This window comes from Monodon monoceros, unplaced genomic scaffold (genome assembly GCF_005190385.1).
Source record: "Monodon monoceros isolate NGI ecotype Baffin Bay Population unplaced genomic scaffold, NGI_Narwhal_1 Super_Scaffold_3, whole genome shotgun sequence".
Lineage (NCBI taxonomy): Eukaryota > Metazoa > Chordata > Mammalia > Artiodactyla > Monodontidae > Monodon > Monodon monoceros.
Window position 1 is genome coordinate 35,232,842 of NW_021703780.1, and position 18,333 is coordinate 35,251,174.

At 49.5% G+C, this 18,333-nt stretch overlaps 1 protein-coding gene across 1 annotated transcript in view; it reads left to right on the top strand.

Annotated features, from left to right (window-relative positions):
• The window catches only part of KIF6 (kinesin family member 6), a 377,832-nt gene that overhangs the window by 342,426 nt on the left and 17,073 nt on the right, over window positions 1-18,333 (top strand). The window contains exon 16 of the mRNA XM_029243281.1: window positions 1,568-1,618. Within this exon, the coding sequence (XP_029099114.1) occupies window positions 1,568-1,618 (51 nt within the window). The remainder of the gene's footprint in view (window positions 1-1,567; window positions 1,619-18,333) is intronic.

Below are 18,333 nucleotides of genomic sequence, written 5' to 3' on the forward strand. Positions count from 1 at the left end.
ACTGCTCATGAGAGAGGATCCTTTTTCTATGCTGTTCCAGAGAACACACCAGGTCCAAATAGGAAAATTCCAAGGAATCAGGTGTCAATAGCACATCAGCAATTCCTTATATACAGTTTAACCAGTGGAACAGCCTGGGTACATATAAGTCAGAGGTGAAATGACCATTTCATTCTGTAGAAGGGACTCCTAAATTGTGTGGGAAATTAAACTGAACGACCTCTGCCATCCCTCCCAATCATAATATTCTAGGAGTGCCCTAGAACTTTTGGGGAGTGACAAGGTCTCCTGTGACTGCTTCATTGGAAACTCAGTTCAGGTGTAGCCTTTGAGGCATAGAATGAACTGTATATGAGGAAAGGAAGCAATGAAGTTCCCAGGCTTTCTCAGAATCCCCCAGTGGCCTGATCACATTTCCCAAATGGGATGTGCAATACAGACAGCGCTGACATTTTAACAAGTGTGCTGAACGCTTGGACATAAACTAACCCCAGGGCTGCTGTTGCAGCCATGCCTCAAGCACGGCATCACGGAGTTTCAGAGATGGAGGAAGCCTGGAGGTCATTTGGTCCCAGCTCCTACCCAGGGCAGGAATTCTCCATCTAACAACCCAACAGATGGCTGCCCAGCTTCTGCTTGAGCATTTTCAGGAAGGGGCTCACTGCTCTGCCAGGAGATTTAGTCCATTTTGAGACAACTTAATCCACGTGGAGACAGTCCTCGTTGTGAGCTGTTTCTTCCTCGTATTGAGCCCCAAGTCTGCCTTCATTCGACTTGACTTTTACCCTCAGCAGTAGGACAAAAATAAATCTGTTCTCTCATCCATATAACAATGTTTAGATTTTTAAAGACAGCCATTGTCTCCATAACTCCAAATATTTTTTTTTCCTGTCTAAACATCTCCAGTCACCTTAACCCTTTCTCACATGGCGTGGTTTCCGAACCCTCACCATCCCAGTTACCATCTTCTACGTATTTTCTATTTTACTCATGTTCCTTACAAAAAGCAGCTCCTAGAACAGATAACCAGCTGTGGCCTGACCTGCAGAGCGCAGCGGTGCTCTCACCTCCCTTGATCTACACACTAGACCTTGATTGATGCAACGTGGAAGTAGATGTGTTTCCTACCAAATGATCAACTGTCGTGTTCATATTAAGGTTATCATCAACTAAAACCACCATATTTTTTGACACAGTTTCTTATAGCTTAAAAGAAAGAAGTGGATTTAAAAGGGATCCTATAAATTATTAAAAGATCAAATCCTGCCTCCCCTTTCATTAGTAATAGACACATAGAACTGTTTGAGAGACCTAGCAAAGATTATGAGTGACATACTAAGATAACCGAACCCACAGATAGTCCAAAGGTGAAATGTGTGCTTATATTGATACGCCAGGGCCCCAGCCTTTGCAGCCTCTTGTTCCACACATCCAGGGCCTGCAGGGCTGTGCTTGCTTGGTCTTTCATACTCTACCTAATTTTCTTAGCTCGCCACCTGCTTCCTAGGCCACGTCTTCCTCCAGCCCACTGGAGACTCACCAGTGGTTTCCTTTGTGTCTTTGACAGGTCGCCTGAAGGAAGAAATCACCCAGCGGCACGTGCAGCAGGTAGCTCTAGGTGGGTACAAAGTGGAGCCTGCAAGCAGACAGGGAAGGTAATACAGGCTGACCTGGTCTGGGAAGCCCACGCCCAGCTGAACAACAACCCATCCAGAACCCTTGGGAAGGTTAAAGGAGGGGAGGTTTGCGGTCAGTGCAGCTTTCTTGGGACGCCCCTCCTCTCTGGGACCAGTCAATTGGGACCAATTGACCAGGGACAATTCACCCCCTATGTCCCAGCTCCTCAGGGCCCTACTCGGAGCTTTCTAGAACCACGACTAACTCATCGCAGCAGTAACGGTTGGTGATGAAAACAGCTACCAGTGGCTGAACTATCTCTGTGCACTGCTTTATGTGCACGTCTCCTCATCCTCACAACAGTCCTAAGAGTGCAGTGCCTTTTCCAGATGAAGGTGATTCAGTGACTTGCCCAAGGTCACAGGCTAGTAAGTGTTGAAACTAGGACTTGAACCAGGTCTCTGAGTCCACACTGGACGCTCTTGGTCCCCATGCAATTTACTGCCCACAGAAACGACGGGCCCACTTCATACATTAATAATGCAAACACTAAACCAACAGAGTGATATTGTAAGAGGGCCTGGGCACCTTTTAGGCAGTGGGCATCTGCAGAAAATGCCCCCTTGTGACATGTGACTCAAGGAAGTCATCCAGGAGGAGTGTGCAGCTCCCTGGAAGGCTGGTGGAACAGGGCTCCTGGGCAGGGCCCCCCCGTATCCTCTCCCACTAGCCTGGGATCAAGCCTTCTAGAGCTTTGATTAAATAAGCAATTCATACGTTCCGAACAACGGGATTCCCCTTGAAAGGGGCTGGCCCCTGGAATGACCTGCAGTCGGAGAAATCCTGTGCGCAGGATCTCTGGGGGTAATGGAGTAGAGCCCCAGCGTCATGAGGGTAATCCATCTGAGCCTAGTAGCTTGGATTATTGGGAAGGTTGGTTGTTTAGTTTTGGTCGTAACAATGATCATACCAAATAACTACTGATTATATCAGGAACACAGAACAAGGAAGCCTAAGATACCCTGATGGAGCCCGAGCTTTTCCCTGTTGGCCCCGGGACTGAGGGGTCAGGCAGATGTGCTGGGCCTGACCTCCCATTGCCCGAGGCCTGGGCAGGGTCTTGGAGCCAGGATTCTGCGGAGCACCTTCCCCAGCACACAGCCAGGGCTGCCTGGGGCCCTAACTCATAGCGCCATGCTTGGGAAGGGCACAGGGACCTCTGTGGGGAGCTGCGCCGAGGTGCAGGTCACCGGAGAGGGAGTCATCCCTAGCGCTGGCTGCCACCTGGTTTCTTCTTCAGTCTTCATGATGCTTGTTGAACAGAAACAATGATGTGGAAAATACCACTCAAGTAATTCCAAGGGCGGTTTTGCTCTAGGGCCTGGGGAGTCATTTCCATGGCTTTCAGGGCAAGAGGTGTTCCATCCTCTATGCCCCCGCCCCCCGTCCCAACCCTGCTGCATCTCTTCAACCGCAGGCTCCTCCTTAATTCCTGTGTTCACCTCTCTGGGAGCCTTCTTATGAACTATAGCAGGTGTCAGGTGAAGCAGGGCCCAACTTTGCCTGAAGTTCAGCAAACTTCAAAGAGAAAGCACTTTGGCTGAAAGTCCAATTAAGAGCATTTGAAATACCTATTTATTTTAAAAGCATACTATCCCAATTAGAGAAGAAGTATTACCATCTCCCTGCTGCCATTTTGAGATCAAATGCCACATTGCTATCCAGACGCCTTAGGAGATTGTCTGATGGGGCTGTGGACCCGCCGGTGCACATGTGTCCCAAGGGACACATTTCAGAAGGGACTTCTTCTCATTGAGAGAAAGCTCTCAATGCAGCAGATTATTTACAGCGCCATTTCCTGCCTTCACCCTTGCCCTTCAGACTAGCCTTGGGGCTGAAGGCCAGGACCCATGGCTCCTGTAAGAACAAAAACAACTCGCTCGGTGTATTTGGCTTCCTGACGTCCTGTAGTTTGGGCTTCAGTATAGGGATGAGGCAGTGACTACACCTGGTCTCACCCTTCCATTTCTGTGGGTTTGTGTTGCGGTTCCTTCCCCCTTTCTGTTCTGTTTCTTTGTCTGTTTCTTCTCCTCCCTACTTTCCCTCACCCTCCATTTCAAGTATTCCCTTTGATATTATTTCTTTCTTTTACCTACATGTTCCTAAGTTTCCATGAAAGTGCAGGTGGGGTCGCTTGGTTGAGTTTGGGGTTTTGGGGGCTTAGGGGGGTCAGCAGTAATAAGCAAGTCTGAGCAGGAGAAGTTTTCTCATGTATTTTGCATAAGAATATGTCTCTGTTTGTATGAGTAGACATATGGCCAAGAAAATTTGCAGAAGTGTAATCTCGTAAAGCATACTTAATGGTGAGGTGAGAGGCCCCGTGTGGAAGAGACAGCAGACTGATGAAAGAAGGCCAGATCCAGTGGAGAGCATGTCACCATGTCAGGAATTTGGGGAACACTCAAAATATATCACTTCCTGATTAATTTACTACATTTTACTGCTATCTCTGCTCATGAGGTTATTTACAATGACTGCGTCTGTGTCCTGGACACACTGTCTCACAGTGTGCTTCTGTGCCTCTCTTCCCAATTCCACCCTCAGTGACATCCCACTGGCAGCTTGAAATCAGCCACAGTGGGAGTATTTACACCAAGGGCAAATACTGTTATAAACTGGGGCTTTCTTTCCCAGAGAGCTAGGTGTTAAACGTTTCCCACCACACCACTGGCACACAGATAAGCACCCATGGAAAGGCCCATTCTGTGCATGAGCATCTTTGCTCTTAAGAAGACTTCTACTCCCCTTCCCAGCTGAAAATCCACATTATGGTTCTGCCTGCATTCACTGCCCACCCAAGGGACCCTGGTCCTTTTGAAAGGCAGTGACCAGGGAAACCAACGGAGACAGTGTGGCAAGAGAAGAATTGGGCCCAGTGGGCCCCCTTGATGTGACAGCCAGAGCTGGAGGGGGTGGGTTTCTTAAGAAAGTCATCAATGACCAGTTCTAAGAATATCATCAACAAACAAGTTACTGCTGGACTTAGAGCAGGGCTGACTCCCGCACACTATTTCAGGAAACAATAAAACTATTATTTTTCAATTAAGCATCATGTGGAAGTGACACTAACTGAACTAGATCGAGCCGGCTGAGTTGAGAGTGCTTTGCTGAATTCAGCTGCGTGTGTTTTTCCCTCTCTGTTGTGCTAGCTCCCCAACGTGGTAAAGTGTTGTCAGTGATGCAGCTGGGACGAATCAGCAGACGTTTCTTGAGTACTTCCCCATGTGCCGTGGCTCTAAGCTCTTTACTTGTATTTCCCTCTTTAGAGCTCCTAAAATCCCCATGCGGGAGGTACTACTATTATCCTCACTTTACTTAAGGCCCAAAGGGGTTAAGGTGAACCTACCCAGCTTTGCTCAGCCAAGGACGCAAATGCAGATTGAGAGCTTGTGCTGTAACCACCACACTGCACGGCCCTCAGCCCCAGGCTGAGCATTATGGAGTCCACAGAGGGACAGGGATTCAGTGCCTGCCCTCGAAGGGTGCATAGCCAGCACAAGGAGATATATACATTAAAAAGATAACTCTTTATCTAATTCCGGATTTAGACACATGTATTATTCTATCCACTGTCCTCTTCCTACTGTAGCCCCAAACCAAGTTGGCCTTGACCTCCTCCATGCAGCCTTGCCCACCCGCTTCTCACCAGTCTGCTTTGTCCTTTAGCCTCATGCACCTCTGCTGAAGCACCAACCTTGTTTTGTAATTATTTCCATAGCTATTCTCCACTCTAAAATGTGAGCTCCTGGAAAGCTGGGTGCAGTCAAATTAATCTCTGTACCCCCGGCAGCCAGCACAGGCAATAAACAGGCCAAGTCAATGCTTCCCCAGATGACTCCCAGACTCACACATCTTGCAAAAGTGGAATGAGACATTTGAACATAAAATAAGTCCATTTAAAAGAAGTAGAAGGAGTAAGTGCTTTCGGAGCCCACAGCTGAGCGGATTACATCACACAGGCAATAAATCCGACTCTGTCTTATCTAGCCACCAAGCAGAAAGAGGAGTACCCAGAGTTACACAGTTTTCATTTTCTGACCACAGGAAGCATATAACTAATTTATCTGCAGAAATAGAATGTCTTCTGGAACTAAACACAGACCAGAATTTATCGTGAGGACCTTTGTATAAAGGACACTGAGTGACATAGTGAATGATGTCGTCAACTGCAGTTTTACAAAAGATACCGCAACGTTCCACAAGATGATTCTCGCATTGACCCTCTGTAAAAGCGAGAGGCCTGACATTAGAGCATAACTCACTGAGAGGTGATGTACTCCAGGAACCCTGCTTTCTGACGGCCTCACAGCTCAGGGCGAGAGCCCAGGAAGCCATCCCAGGAACGGGGGCTGTGCCCTCTCTCTCAGGTGTCTCTTCCAAGCAATATTTGATCAGGGCCTGGATCTCCTGCAGCTCACGATCAAAATTCTACCACGTGCCTGTGATTAAAATTTAAAAGGCCCATCGCACTACCAAGTAGCATGTGAAATGTGACAGGTAAGAGGGACAGACCATCAGAGCTTCAGGACCTTAACAGAGAGAGTGGCCCCTGGGGCCTGGGGGGTGTCACCAAGGCCATGGGCCTGAGCTGAGCCTTGAAGAATAAGCAGGAGTCAGAACCACAGAGAGGAGGGTGGGAGCAGGGGTTAGTTGTCATGTGTGTGCTGAGGTGGGGAGGGGGGGGAAGGCTGATTCAGGGTGTGTGTGTGTGTGTGTGTGTGTGATATGTATGTATGAGGGGGATGTATGTGTGTATAGTGTGTGTGTGATATGTATGTATGAAGGGGATGTGTGTGTGTGATGTGTATGTATATGTATGTGGGGGGGTGTATACAGTGTGTGTGTGTGTGTGTGTGTGTGTGTGTGTGTGGTATGTGTTTGTTTTGTGCTTTGTGGGGAGTTGATATGAAGTAGTCCAGAAAAAGGCCAACACGGTGAGCTGGGCCAGTTCACTGAGAGCCTTGAATCCAAAGATTTCTCTCATAGGCAGTTGAGCCACTGAGCATTTTTGAGCAAGGAAGTCTTGGTCAAAGAGGCCTTTTAGGAAAAGAAAGCCCCAGGCGGTAGCTCGAACGCCTCAGCATTTGCTACCTGACTGGTGAGTAAATAACCTGTACCACCCTGGAGACCCCCCTCACCCAAGCCTTCACCCGGCCCCTGCACTGGGCGATTCCTCCGGGTACACACGCCTGCAGCCCAGGCCCAGGGAGGGGTTGAGGACTCCTGGCCATCTCTGGGTAAACCTGCTGCAGACACTGCCCAGCGAGATCTGGGGCTGCCGGGGGTGTCCCACGCTGACCACATGCCATGCAGAAGCGACCCCTGAGAACAGGCCATTGTAGCTGCAATGCCTCGTGGGGCCCTCGGATTACCACCGGGTAGTGCACGCTACCTGACCTGAAGAGCCGGCAGTGACAGCGGTGAATCCCAGCAGGGCCTTAATGAGGGTCGACAGAGGCACTGACCCTGAAGGCTCCCTGTCCTACCTCGTTGTTCCAGCTTAGAGCGCTCTGAGGAGTTCTTTTCTCCTGAACGGTGTTCCTGCAGTGACCTCTTGTGGCGTCCCTGCCATTCTCCAAAGACAGGCCACCACCACTGCCACCTTCTCCCGTGTGGTGGAAAATTAAGCCTGAGTCTTGAAATGCTTTTTGGAATTCTGAGCCCGGGAGCCACAAATTTGAGAGAAAGCAAAAGGCCAGACTGTCATCAATGTATTCAGCAGACTAGCCTGGGCACCCAGCATGAGACCAGGAATTCCAGGATGAGGGGAGGGACCACTGATGGAGACAACTGGAGCAACCCTCCCGGCATCAGCCAGCCCAGTGGTTTTCAAAATGCGCTCTAGGGGACCCATTTGGGCCACCCTGTGGCCCCTTTGGGACCACAGGGTGAGGGTGAGGGGACCCAGGGTGCAAATGGCAGGACCCCAGGATTTTCACCTGGTTCAACCAAAGCAACTTCTGTTTCTCTTTTTGTCATTAAGCCTTTGCTTGAAGAAAAGGTTCTGAGCTTTGAACACATCTTCCTCCCTTCGGAACTTGCAGCTCTTTTTGAGACATTTCCAAAGGCAGACAGTCCAAGCTTCCCTTCCCCAGAGCTATCTCAGTTTCCCCTGGGCTCACACGGAACTCTGCATATGCTTCTATAAGAGAACTTGTCACTTGTATAGTAATTACTCAGTCTTTTATCCTTCTCCCCCAGCCCCAAGCACAGTGATTGGCACACAGAAGGTCCTCCCTAAGTGTTAGCTGAATAAATCAGTGATATCTAAGGGATCAGATTTTTGCCTTAAAGATTCACCAGCTAAGGGACTCTGTGCCTAGGTTCCAACATCTGTAAAATGGGGGTGGTTGGATTAAATGATATCCTGTGCCCAACAGCCCATCACAGTCCCTGGGACTTAGCGGACGTCTACAGATCCCTGGTTGAATGAACAAATGAATCTAACACTCCTCAGCCGTCAAGTGCCACAATTGTATCTCTTTGTGAACGCAGAGTTCCTTAAGACATGCAGAAAACACTCACAACCTTGGCGAGGAGACATGCGAGGGCTTGGATGGGTTAGAGATGTTTTCATCCTACCTGAAATGAATGATCCAAATGCTGACCCTTTGGAGTAAGGGAGAAATAAAAGGAAGCAGCTGGCCCAGAGGCTGAGATGGCATCTCAGCTGGTTCCAAAAGGACTCAGGTGGCTCTGTAAGACCAGTGATAAAGTCTCACCACCTGAGCCGATTCTAATCCACAGGTGCTTGTGAATATAGGGTCAGCTTCGGTGACACAAGGCCCTTGGCCAAATTTCCAGGCTCAAGATGGAGGCTGGGAGTAATAAGGAGTCCCCACCCCATTTCCCTGCCCAGTTCCCAGTTGCCAAGGCTCCAGACCCTTCGAGTAGTTCCAACTCCCTCAGCAGCCGTTCTGGAGAATGGAAGGCTGTGGGCATCAGCCCCGGGGTGAGTCTTGAACAGCGACCATGGTTTAGTAAAAAGAGCACTCGCTCTAGAGTCAGGAGAACCCTGCTTGATGGTGCCTCTGCCATTCGCTAGTCATGTGACTTTGGTCCATTAACCTTCCTGCATTTCCGTTTCCTTGTCCATAAGAGAAGAAGAACACCTACTCCCCAGGACTGATCTCAGTGCTGAGCGAGGTGTATATGTGATGGAGCCGAGGACAAAGTAGATGCTCAGTGAATTGTCATGAACTGTGACTCTGGGTGTCGGGAACCAAATGCCCAGGCAGTGGGCAGAGCCCCTGGCCACAGAGCTACCACAGTCCTGGGCTACCAACATGAGTTGGCATAACTGGTGGAGGTCACCATGGTCCCCAGTCACCACGTCTCTCTACCCACATTTGCTCACAGGTTCTATAAATCACTCTTCTTTGCAAAAATACATCAAGCCCCAGGAAGGGGCTGTCTATTCCTTTGAGCACTTGAACACTGATGATCCTGTTACCAGTTGCCAGAGCCATATTTTTCATTGTGCAGATATGCAGAAACCATATGTGCTGCTTTGAGTGAATTAGGCATTTGACCGATGTCTCCATCAGTTGGGACTGCTGTAACAAATTACCACAGACTAGGTGGCTGATAAACAATGGAGATTTATTTCTCACAGTTCTGGAGGCTGGAAGCCTGAGATCAGAGTCAGGTTCTGGTGAGGTCCCTCTCCTGGGCGCAGACTGCCGGCTTCTCGTTGCGTCCACTTGTGCTGGAAAGATCGAGCCAGCTCTCTGGTCTCTTCTTAGAAAGGCACTAATCTCATTCATGGGGGCTCCACCCTCATGACCCAATTACCTCCCAAAGGCCCCACCTGCAGATACCATCACATTAGGGATTCGATTTCAGCATGTGAATTTTGGAGGGGACACAGTCCATAACAATCAAACACAGTAGACAAAATTCTAACCTCTTGACTTCATCTGCAAAAATGTATCTGATAAAATATACCACGGCCGGCTCCTCCATCTGTCCTCTCTTGTGTTTGGCCGGTCTCAGCCCAGAAAAGTTCTTACTGTTTTGCAGGACCTATGGTGTTGCAAGCATAGTGGAGCTGGGTAAGACCTTCCTAAATCCCCAAGGAAACTGATGATGCGTTTGGGGAAGACCTACCAGCAAGAAACCGGGGTCGTCTGTGCTCAGATACAGACGATGGGTGCTCTGTGTTCCAAATAACCCACATAAAGCTCTAAGTGGTGCTTTGAAAATACTGATGTCTATTCAGAAAACCATGAGGGCACTGTTGTACAGAGAGCTGTGGGCAGGGGACACCCAGAGAGCAGAGCAGAGCAATTTCCAAATAAAAAAAGAAAAGGAAAAGAGAAGCAGGGAGAAGTGAATTGTATAGATAAAGCCTATGACCAACCATTGGGGATGAATCAGGCAATATCTGATATCTGCAATATCTAGAAGATATGCAACCTCCACCACCTGGCAATTCCACGCCTAGGAACATATACCTGAGATGGTGTCACATGTGTGCCCGAGGGGGCACTCCTGGCAACATTGTTCTTATCATAGCAGACAGTCAAACGAACAAGAACCAAGACAGGAGACCACGCAAAGGTCCCCAGTAGGGGGTGCATAAGGGAGCGAGAGCTGTGATACAGTCACACAGTGGAACACCCTAGAGAATTCAACATGGATAAACTGGATTTACGTGTAGCAGTGTGAATACGTCTCAAAAACACAATGGTGATTGAAAGAAAGAAAATTGCTGAAGGATATATATGGACCCATACCGTTTGTGTAAATTCCAAAATTTTCAATACTTTTTGTCGGGGCGGGAGGGAATGGGAGCTTTGGACATGAAAGATTCATAAAACACACAAGTACAGGTGCACAGTCCGACAAACGGTTATAAAGAGAACACTCTGCCACCCTTAAGTCAAGAAATGGCTAAGTAACGTTTACAGGGCACTAGAGACACAGAGCGCGAATATAAAAGCACGAAGGGAAGGCTATGGAGCTCCATCAGGACAGTGATGTTACCTTCAGGGACGGAGGGTGGGGCTAGGGGAGGGCACAAAGGAGGCCTCCACCAATTCTGAACCGTTCTAGCTCCAAACAAAGCCCAAGTCTAAGGCAGCTGTGCAAACTGCTGATTTTTAGATTTTCCAAAATACTATTGTTATTATATCATTCTTTGAATATTTTTTTGTGTTTGTAATGGTTTATAATAATTTCTACGAAGGACTAGATTCCAGCGGTTCAGAAATCGAACACAAATGACTGTTCTCGTGGAATCATTGTGTTGGTGGAAGTGGTAGTAAAAAGTGAATCCCAATTCAATTCCAATTCATCTTCGTTTTCCTCGCTACCGTTCATGTCAGAATCATTTTACTTAAAGAGGAAAACGGAAAGTTTACCACCATTCACTTTCTCCTCCAGGTGCCTTGTATTCTCTGGGAGGGACTAACAGCTGCAGATGGTCTGCCTGCATGTTGAACAATACAGGGGAAGCGCCTGTGAAGGCTGCTTTTTATTGCTCTCCCCCTGTTTCTATAAATCCTCACAATGGAGAGAGTTCTTCTCCTGCCCCTGGAAGAAACTGGGCAGCCCAGTAACTCAATTGTTCATTGTTAATTACCAGCAAAACAAACAACAACAAAAAACGACAGAAGCCCACAATGGTCATTCTGTATTGTAACTAGAGTCTCAATAGTTCAAATTTCACTCAAAGATAAGACTTCCCTCCCTTTCCCCAGCTAAGGCCAACCACCAGGAAGAGAGGGACATGGTCAGCTCCTTCTCTCTCTAACTCACTTCTTCCCTCAGCCTGCTAAGCTGTTTCCCCAGAAGGAGTTGGAGAGAAGAAGGAAGGGAGGAAAGGCAGTTGGTAAAGATCACACTGAACTGGTACCATTGTAACACAGCTTTGTGCTCTCTGGGCCCAGCAAATGTTCAAAGATGACTCTTGCTCATTCGGGGTACTTTCACGGGTCCCTGGAGGCGTTCCTTGTCTCGAAGGAATGCACCTCATTCGGACAGTTGCTTACCTGTACAGGTCAGGGTCCAAACGGGAAGCAAGTGGCACTATTCAAATTAGCTATTGTGAAGAGAGTTGAATGAAGTCCTGTTGACAAAGGCGTGAGCAGAGGGTAGGGAAACCACAAAGGAGATCGCAGTACCCCAGAGGTACTAACAGCAGCAAGGCAGGAAGCATCAGGCCTAAGAGGGCAAGGGAGTGAGCAGTTATGAAACTTGAAGACAGAAATGGCTGTGCAGCTATGGAGAACAGTATGGAGGTTCCTTAAAAAACTAAAAATACAACCACCATACGACCCAGCAATCCCACTACTGGGCATATACCCTGAGAAAACCGTAATTCAAAAAGAGTCATATACCACAATGTACACTACAACACTGTTTACAATAGCCAGGACACGGAAGCAACCTAAGTGTCCATCGACAGATGAATGGGTAAAGGAGATGGGGCACATATATACAATGGAATATTACTCAGCCATGAAAAGAAACAAAACTGAGTTATTTGTAGTGAGGTGGATGGACCTAGAGTCTGTCATACAGAGTGAAGTAAGTCAGAAAGAGAAAAACAAATACCGTATGCTAACACATACATATGGAATCTAAAAAAAAAAAAATGGTTCTGAAGAACCTAGGGGCAGGACAGGAATAAAGACTCAGACATAGAGAATGGACTTGAGGACACGGGGAGGGGGAAGGGTAAGCTGGGACAAAGTGAGAGAGTGGCATGGACATATATATACCACCAAATGTAAACTAGATAGCTAGTGGGAAGCAGCCACATAGCACAGGGAGATCAGCTGGTTGCTTTGTGTCCACCTAGAAGGGTGGGATAGGGAGGGTGGGAGGGAGGTGCAAGAGGGAGGGGATATGGGGATATATGTATACGTATAGCTGATTCACTTTGTTATACAGCAGAAACTAACACACCATTGTAAAGCAATTATACTCCGATAAAGATGTTAAAAAAAAAAAAAAGTAATGGCTGTGCAGAAAGGCTCTGGCCATCTGATAGGAGCTGTGACCTTCAGTAAAGCAGTGCATCCAGCTCGTGGCCTCTACAGAGAGGTCTGGGGAAAGAAATACCTCAGCCTGTCTCCTCCCGTGCTCCAGTCCCTGCCCATGCTCCTCATCGGCTGAGTCCAGCCAGAGGGCGGAGGGCAAGGAAGCCCACTGTTCTACCAGCCAGGCTCCTGGGGTGAGGAGCAGAAGAGGAGAGGGCGGAGAGTGGATTTGGAGAAGCAAAAGGAACAGGCCTAGCTCTCCCAGGCTTCCTGTGGTCCACCGCCAGGTTTTTTTCCCCTAAGGTCCCTCTAGGTGGCTTTATTAAAAGGGATCTAAGTTTTAAGTGGTGTGCCAGAGGGTCTGAGTGCTGTGCTGGACCCCGCTCACTCTGGCTCACGAGCACTGACCATGGGCATCTCCTCCCAGCTCCAGATTCAGGAGCATCATGCTGGTGGCGTGAAATCAGTCACACCACAAACATTAGCAAACACTACAAATCAGGGCTTTTTCTCTCCAGAGAGCTGGTTGTGACACATCTGCCAGCATGCCTCTGATCTCAGGTGACCCTAACGGACTCTCCTCCATGCTGGAGCCCATGCTTTTGCCACAGAAATGGCAGCCACTCTGCTCTTGCTTCTCACACAGCATCACATGCCCCACCGTCTAGAGTTCTTGAGGGGAGTCACAGTTCTGTCCACACCACACACACACAACACACCGTGCACACACACACAAACACACATCATGTGCACACACACACCACACCACAAACACACAGATTCCCAAGAGTTCTCATCAAGCTCTCTGAGCTGTCTCCTTCAAGCCCTCTCCCTACCTTGGGAAGGATCTCTACACACATTACCCCCAGTGAAGCGGATAAGGTGGGCTGAAGGCAAACTACTAGGGTCTTTAAAAAAAATCTCCAGAAATTTCTTTTGGCCCTTTTCTAACGTCAATGTGCGCATTTTGGTTGTCTGCCCACTCTTGCCACATCACTTTGAAAATGTGCCAGTTCTACTGTGTAGTCTGTTTCCGAACTCACTTTTGACTCTGAAATACAACAAAATTTTGCCAAATGAACAGATTGGCTTACAAATTGCCTAGTAGCAGATAAGTTTTCCAAAAGTGGAGGGAGATGATTTTATTAAGGATTCTCAGTTCAATTCCTAGAAGTCCTAAAGTTTCTTTTACAAGCCAATCAAGAGAGTTGACCAAACCCCACTAATCATTATCGTTAGAGGTTTTCACAGGAGGAAGGCCTGTGCTCACCCGCACAGGTGTGGGGAAAACTGCCCTCCCCACAGTCTAGGTATCCTGAGAACACTCCAGACTCGCTGGGTCCAGTGTGACAAGGATATAGCTGGGTTTTAGGGATGCCAAGCTTCCTGCTAATGTCTCTCTGAAAAGCCACTGAGATTAAGAAATGTGGTCACCACTGGTCAGTGAGGCAAAAGTGACAAGAGGGTAGAATTGCCGACGGACTCGGGCTCGTAGAGAAACCCTGAGTTCAGTAATGTCGGCACACTTCTGAGGAGTGAGGAGGCCTCAATGGGCTGGACGCAGGCAGGAGCAGCCTTTGCACAGGCCTGCCTCTGAAGGGGGTGGGGAGAGGGTATCAGGAGCCTCAGAAGGAGGTGCCAGGCTCTGAGTGGCTGCACCCAGAGAATGCCGACCGGAAAGCAGAGATGGAGCTGGGGTCCCAGCAGAAAGGACTGTGGAGAGTTGGGGGAAAGAAAGAGCTCCCATTTGAGCAGAGGTGATCGTGGTCGGGAAGTGAGTAAAGAGACTAGAAGCATCTTTCCTGTGAATGCGGGATGCTCCTGGGGTCTCCCTTGTATCGCTTGCAAGTCCACACTGACCCTCTGTGTGGGCCGCGTCCTCCTCCGGGAATGCAGTGGAGGGGAGCAATGCCGAAGGAGAGAGGCCACCATCCCAGGGGTCTGGTCGTGGGCAGAGAGGCCCAGAGTGGACGCAGAGGCAGTTACTCAGGAGGGAAGGGACGCAGCTGGCCTTCCATGGGCAGAGTCCAGGCTCCAAACCGGCATGGGGAAGGATTTTGATTGTGCTAAAGCTGGGCCATCTGTGCTCTCAGAGAGTGCCCCATTCTCCCTGCGGGAAGGACGGCATTGGTGAGTGGGGACCCGAGCAATGATCAGCCACAGCCCTGGGTCCGCAGGGTATTCACCACGCCCTTGAGTCCGAGCCTGCCGTGGACAGCGATGGTGTTACACAAAATCAACACCAAGAGGCATGGTGGCCCTAAGCACCTGTCAGCGTGTGATCACTCCAGCTGGCAATAAATTTGAGCCATTAAACAGGAAATGGTCTGATCGGGAAGCCAGAATCTTTGCCTCTGAGCTGCTGACCATTGTGGTAACTGAGCTGCTGACATCATCCATCTTGGGTAGAATAGACACTTTGACTTCGGAAGCAAGGTGAGGCTGTGATCTGGGCTCTGTGAGACAGTGTAGCCCAAGGAGGCCCAGAGTGGGTGTTCAGGGAGCGAATCCGTAGTTGGCTAGCTAAGGCCCCCTGCTGGAATGCCTCCGTGGCTCTGCTGTCTCGTCTGCCACGGTAGAGCCACATAATTCATGGCCTTTCCCGCGCAGGGCACCGGCCTTTACTCCTTGGAAGACCACAGGGCCCCTTTCGGCTGGTGCCTGGTTGGAAATGTCAATACCGCCTTCCTTAGGACTCCTAACACACAGTTAAGGAGACAAGTAGGCTGGCTCTGGGTGTTCTGGGGGCTGCCTGGGGGGGCCAGGCTCCCGTGGGGAACGTGGGTAGCGAAGCTCCTCGCACCCATCAGGCGAGCTGCAGATACCCGGTGGGAGCAGCGTGCAGGCCGTGGTTTCGGTTAGGAAAGGGCAGTCTGCACAGGCTGGCACTCGGGGGAGAGACTGAGGCTTTTTCTCAGCCCCGGCCCCGCACCTGAAAGGCATTCATGGAAAAGAGCATCACCTTCAGATACCAAGGACGAGTCAATACCGACCTCAGTGATCTGCCCCATGGCTGCCTTCATTATGCCAGTCGCTTGCAAGGGAAAAAGCACCAGCTCTGAAGTCAGACAGAGCTGGGTCCTGACTCCAGCTCTTTTTACCAGTGGTGTGATCCCAGGGAAGATGACTTCCCCTGTCAGAACTCAGGTTCCCCATCTGTGATGGGCTTGTTATATAAGGGCCACAGAGCAGCCACATGGTGGATATCGTTATTCAGATATCCACCATCTGCAAGGGCCAAGTGCAGGCAGCCCAGCCCTACAGAGAGTGTGGGTCTGGAAGGTGGGCGGGGGGCAAAGGGCCATGCTGGCCCCCGTATAGCATCCTATATGAACCCCTGCAGGTCCTGCACCCTCAGTGACTCCTGCATGGAGTACTTGCACTGAAACTGGACACAGAGCCTTGAACGGTGTTTCTTAACAAGGGGCGAGCATCGGAATCACAGGGGAACCTACCATCAAATCCTAACTCAGAACGTCTGGGGTAGGGCCCAGAGCAGTCTCTGCTTTTACAAGCACCTTAGGTGATTCTCAGGTGCACCCCCAGTAGAAAGCCAGTGAATGAAAGAAACGAGATTCTGCACATTTCAGACATTTACTGACTGTAGGAGAGGTTTTTTTTTGGGGGGGGGGGGTGTAGGGCATGAGGAGGTGGGAAGAGAAGGTACAGTGATCTTTCCAGTGACCCTGAAATCATGCCAGGTATAAGGGGACCCACAGGAGGCTGGCCTTCCCAGCAAGCACCCATTTGTTCTTGTGCTGCTGGTTCCAAACACCTGACACATCAGAGGTGGGGTCAGCCTGAGATGTGTGTGCCCTTAAGTCACCACGCCCTTGTAAGTTTCAGTTACTATTTGACTGCTCAGGGCTTCCTCCGTGTGTGACATTCAGATCTACAGCCGCTGGAATGAAGCCCTTCTTTTTCGCTTCTGTATTGTGTGGGAGACAGCTGCCCACACAGACTCACAGTGTGACCTCATGGGCCACTCAGGGCTATGACCTTCAGTGCTCCCGTCCCAGCCAGAGTCCTGTGCTTGAAAGGAGGACTCCTTGTGCCTCCTGTCAGGTGACTGGAGGTTCTGTCCCTGGCCACAGTCCCAGTGGGCATGGAGACCTGCAAAGCGCAACTGCCCTTTACTTACTCCCTTTTCCTCTGTTCCTGCTCAGTCGTTTTGTCTGGTTCCCTTTCAGTTCCCAGCCCCTCTTTCTCTTGAGAGAGGGCTGATAAGCCAAGCTGCAGGAAGCAGCAGAAGCAGCCAGGGCCGTCTCCTGGTGAGGTTACAATGCATTTCACTCAGCAAACATCACTTTGGCAAGAGGCCCCTTTGGTTGTCATGGCAACGCGGGTAGCTTGTGTCTTGGGGGTATGCTGTGCCCTCATTCTGGCTGCCCAAGTTCCCTTGCCCCAGCTTTCTTTCCCAGATCCTTTCACCACCCTGGCGCCACCTCACATTAACTATGCTTCAGTTTGGAGCAGCTTTGTCTTGACCAGCAAAACAACTGCTTGGCTTTGCTATCAAAGGAATAGATCACACCATTCCTCTCCGCAACGCCCTCCAGCCTCTCAGCTCTCTCAAAGCCAACGTCCTTTCCAGGCCCTCAAGTTCCTACCCGATCTGGCCTCAGTTTCCTCACTGGCCCAGGCTTCACCCCAGAGCAGGGTCTTCACTGCATCTCTCAGGGGGTTCCTTGGTATGGGATCAAAAAGTGTTAAAAGGACAAAGGAGAGCCACAGCTTTTCTTTTTTAACAGACTCGGAGATACACGTGTCCATTTCTGAAACCATTAGGAAAGGAAATATTCTATTTCAAGTCCTACCGTTATCAGTTTGGTGTTGAGATACTTCCTTCAGTTTATCAGGTCTGACGTCTCCCAGAGAGGACAAGGGCCAGTGAGCACGGGCAGCATTGAGGGCACCCTGGACGCGGAGTCTGAACAAACAAAGCACTGGGGAGATACAAAGAGCAGAGGGACCAGTCCCTGCCCTCGAGGGGCTTCCGGTGCCTAGGCCTGGGGGACCATGGGTGACGAGGACAGGCAGTTTGGCTCATTAGGGCCACTAAGATGCACCAGCATGGGGGACAGCATAGCCTTCGGCTGGGAAGTCTATGGTATCTATGAGTGAGACACTTGCTCAGCCAGTTTACAAGTCACAGGTGATACTTGACACAAGGGACAGAGGGTCACAGGTGCCTGGCAGACAAAGAACAGAATCCTGATCCGCCTAGTGTATTTATCAATGAGTTAGATAACGACATCAAAGCAGCCCAAAGGGAAAGAATAAGGCATGCCAGAATAAGGACCTCTCAGCAGGCTAAGCCCCCAATAAATGGGAAATGTTGCATTTGTGATTAAAAGGATAATCACACTGAAATAGAATGCGTTTCGACAACCACTCATAAATATAGGAACGTGAGTAAACTGACCGCAAGCTTAACAGAAGACCGTGACAAACTGACATGACCATGACAATGACGAAGCTGCTGAAAAACAAAAACAGTGCTAGGGGGCTGCCTGGTATAAACGTCTAGCTCTTTGGAACCAGAAAAATTGGGTTCACATCCCAGCCTTACCACTTATTAGCTCTGTGACCTTGAGTTATTCACCAACCTCTCCGAGCCTCAGAATCTAACTGAAATGAGATGGTAATGCCTTCCCTGCTGAGTTAT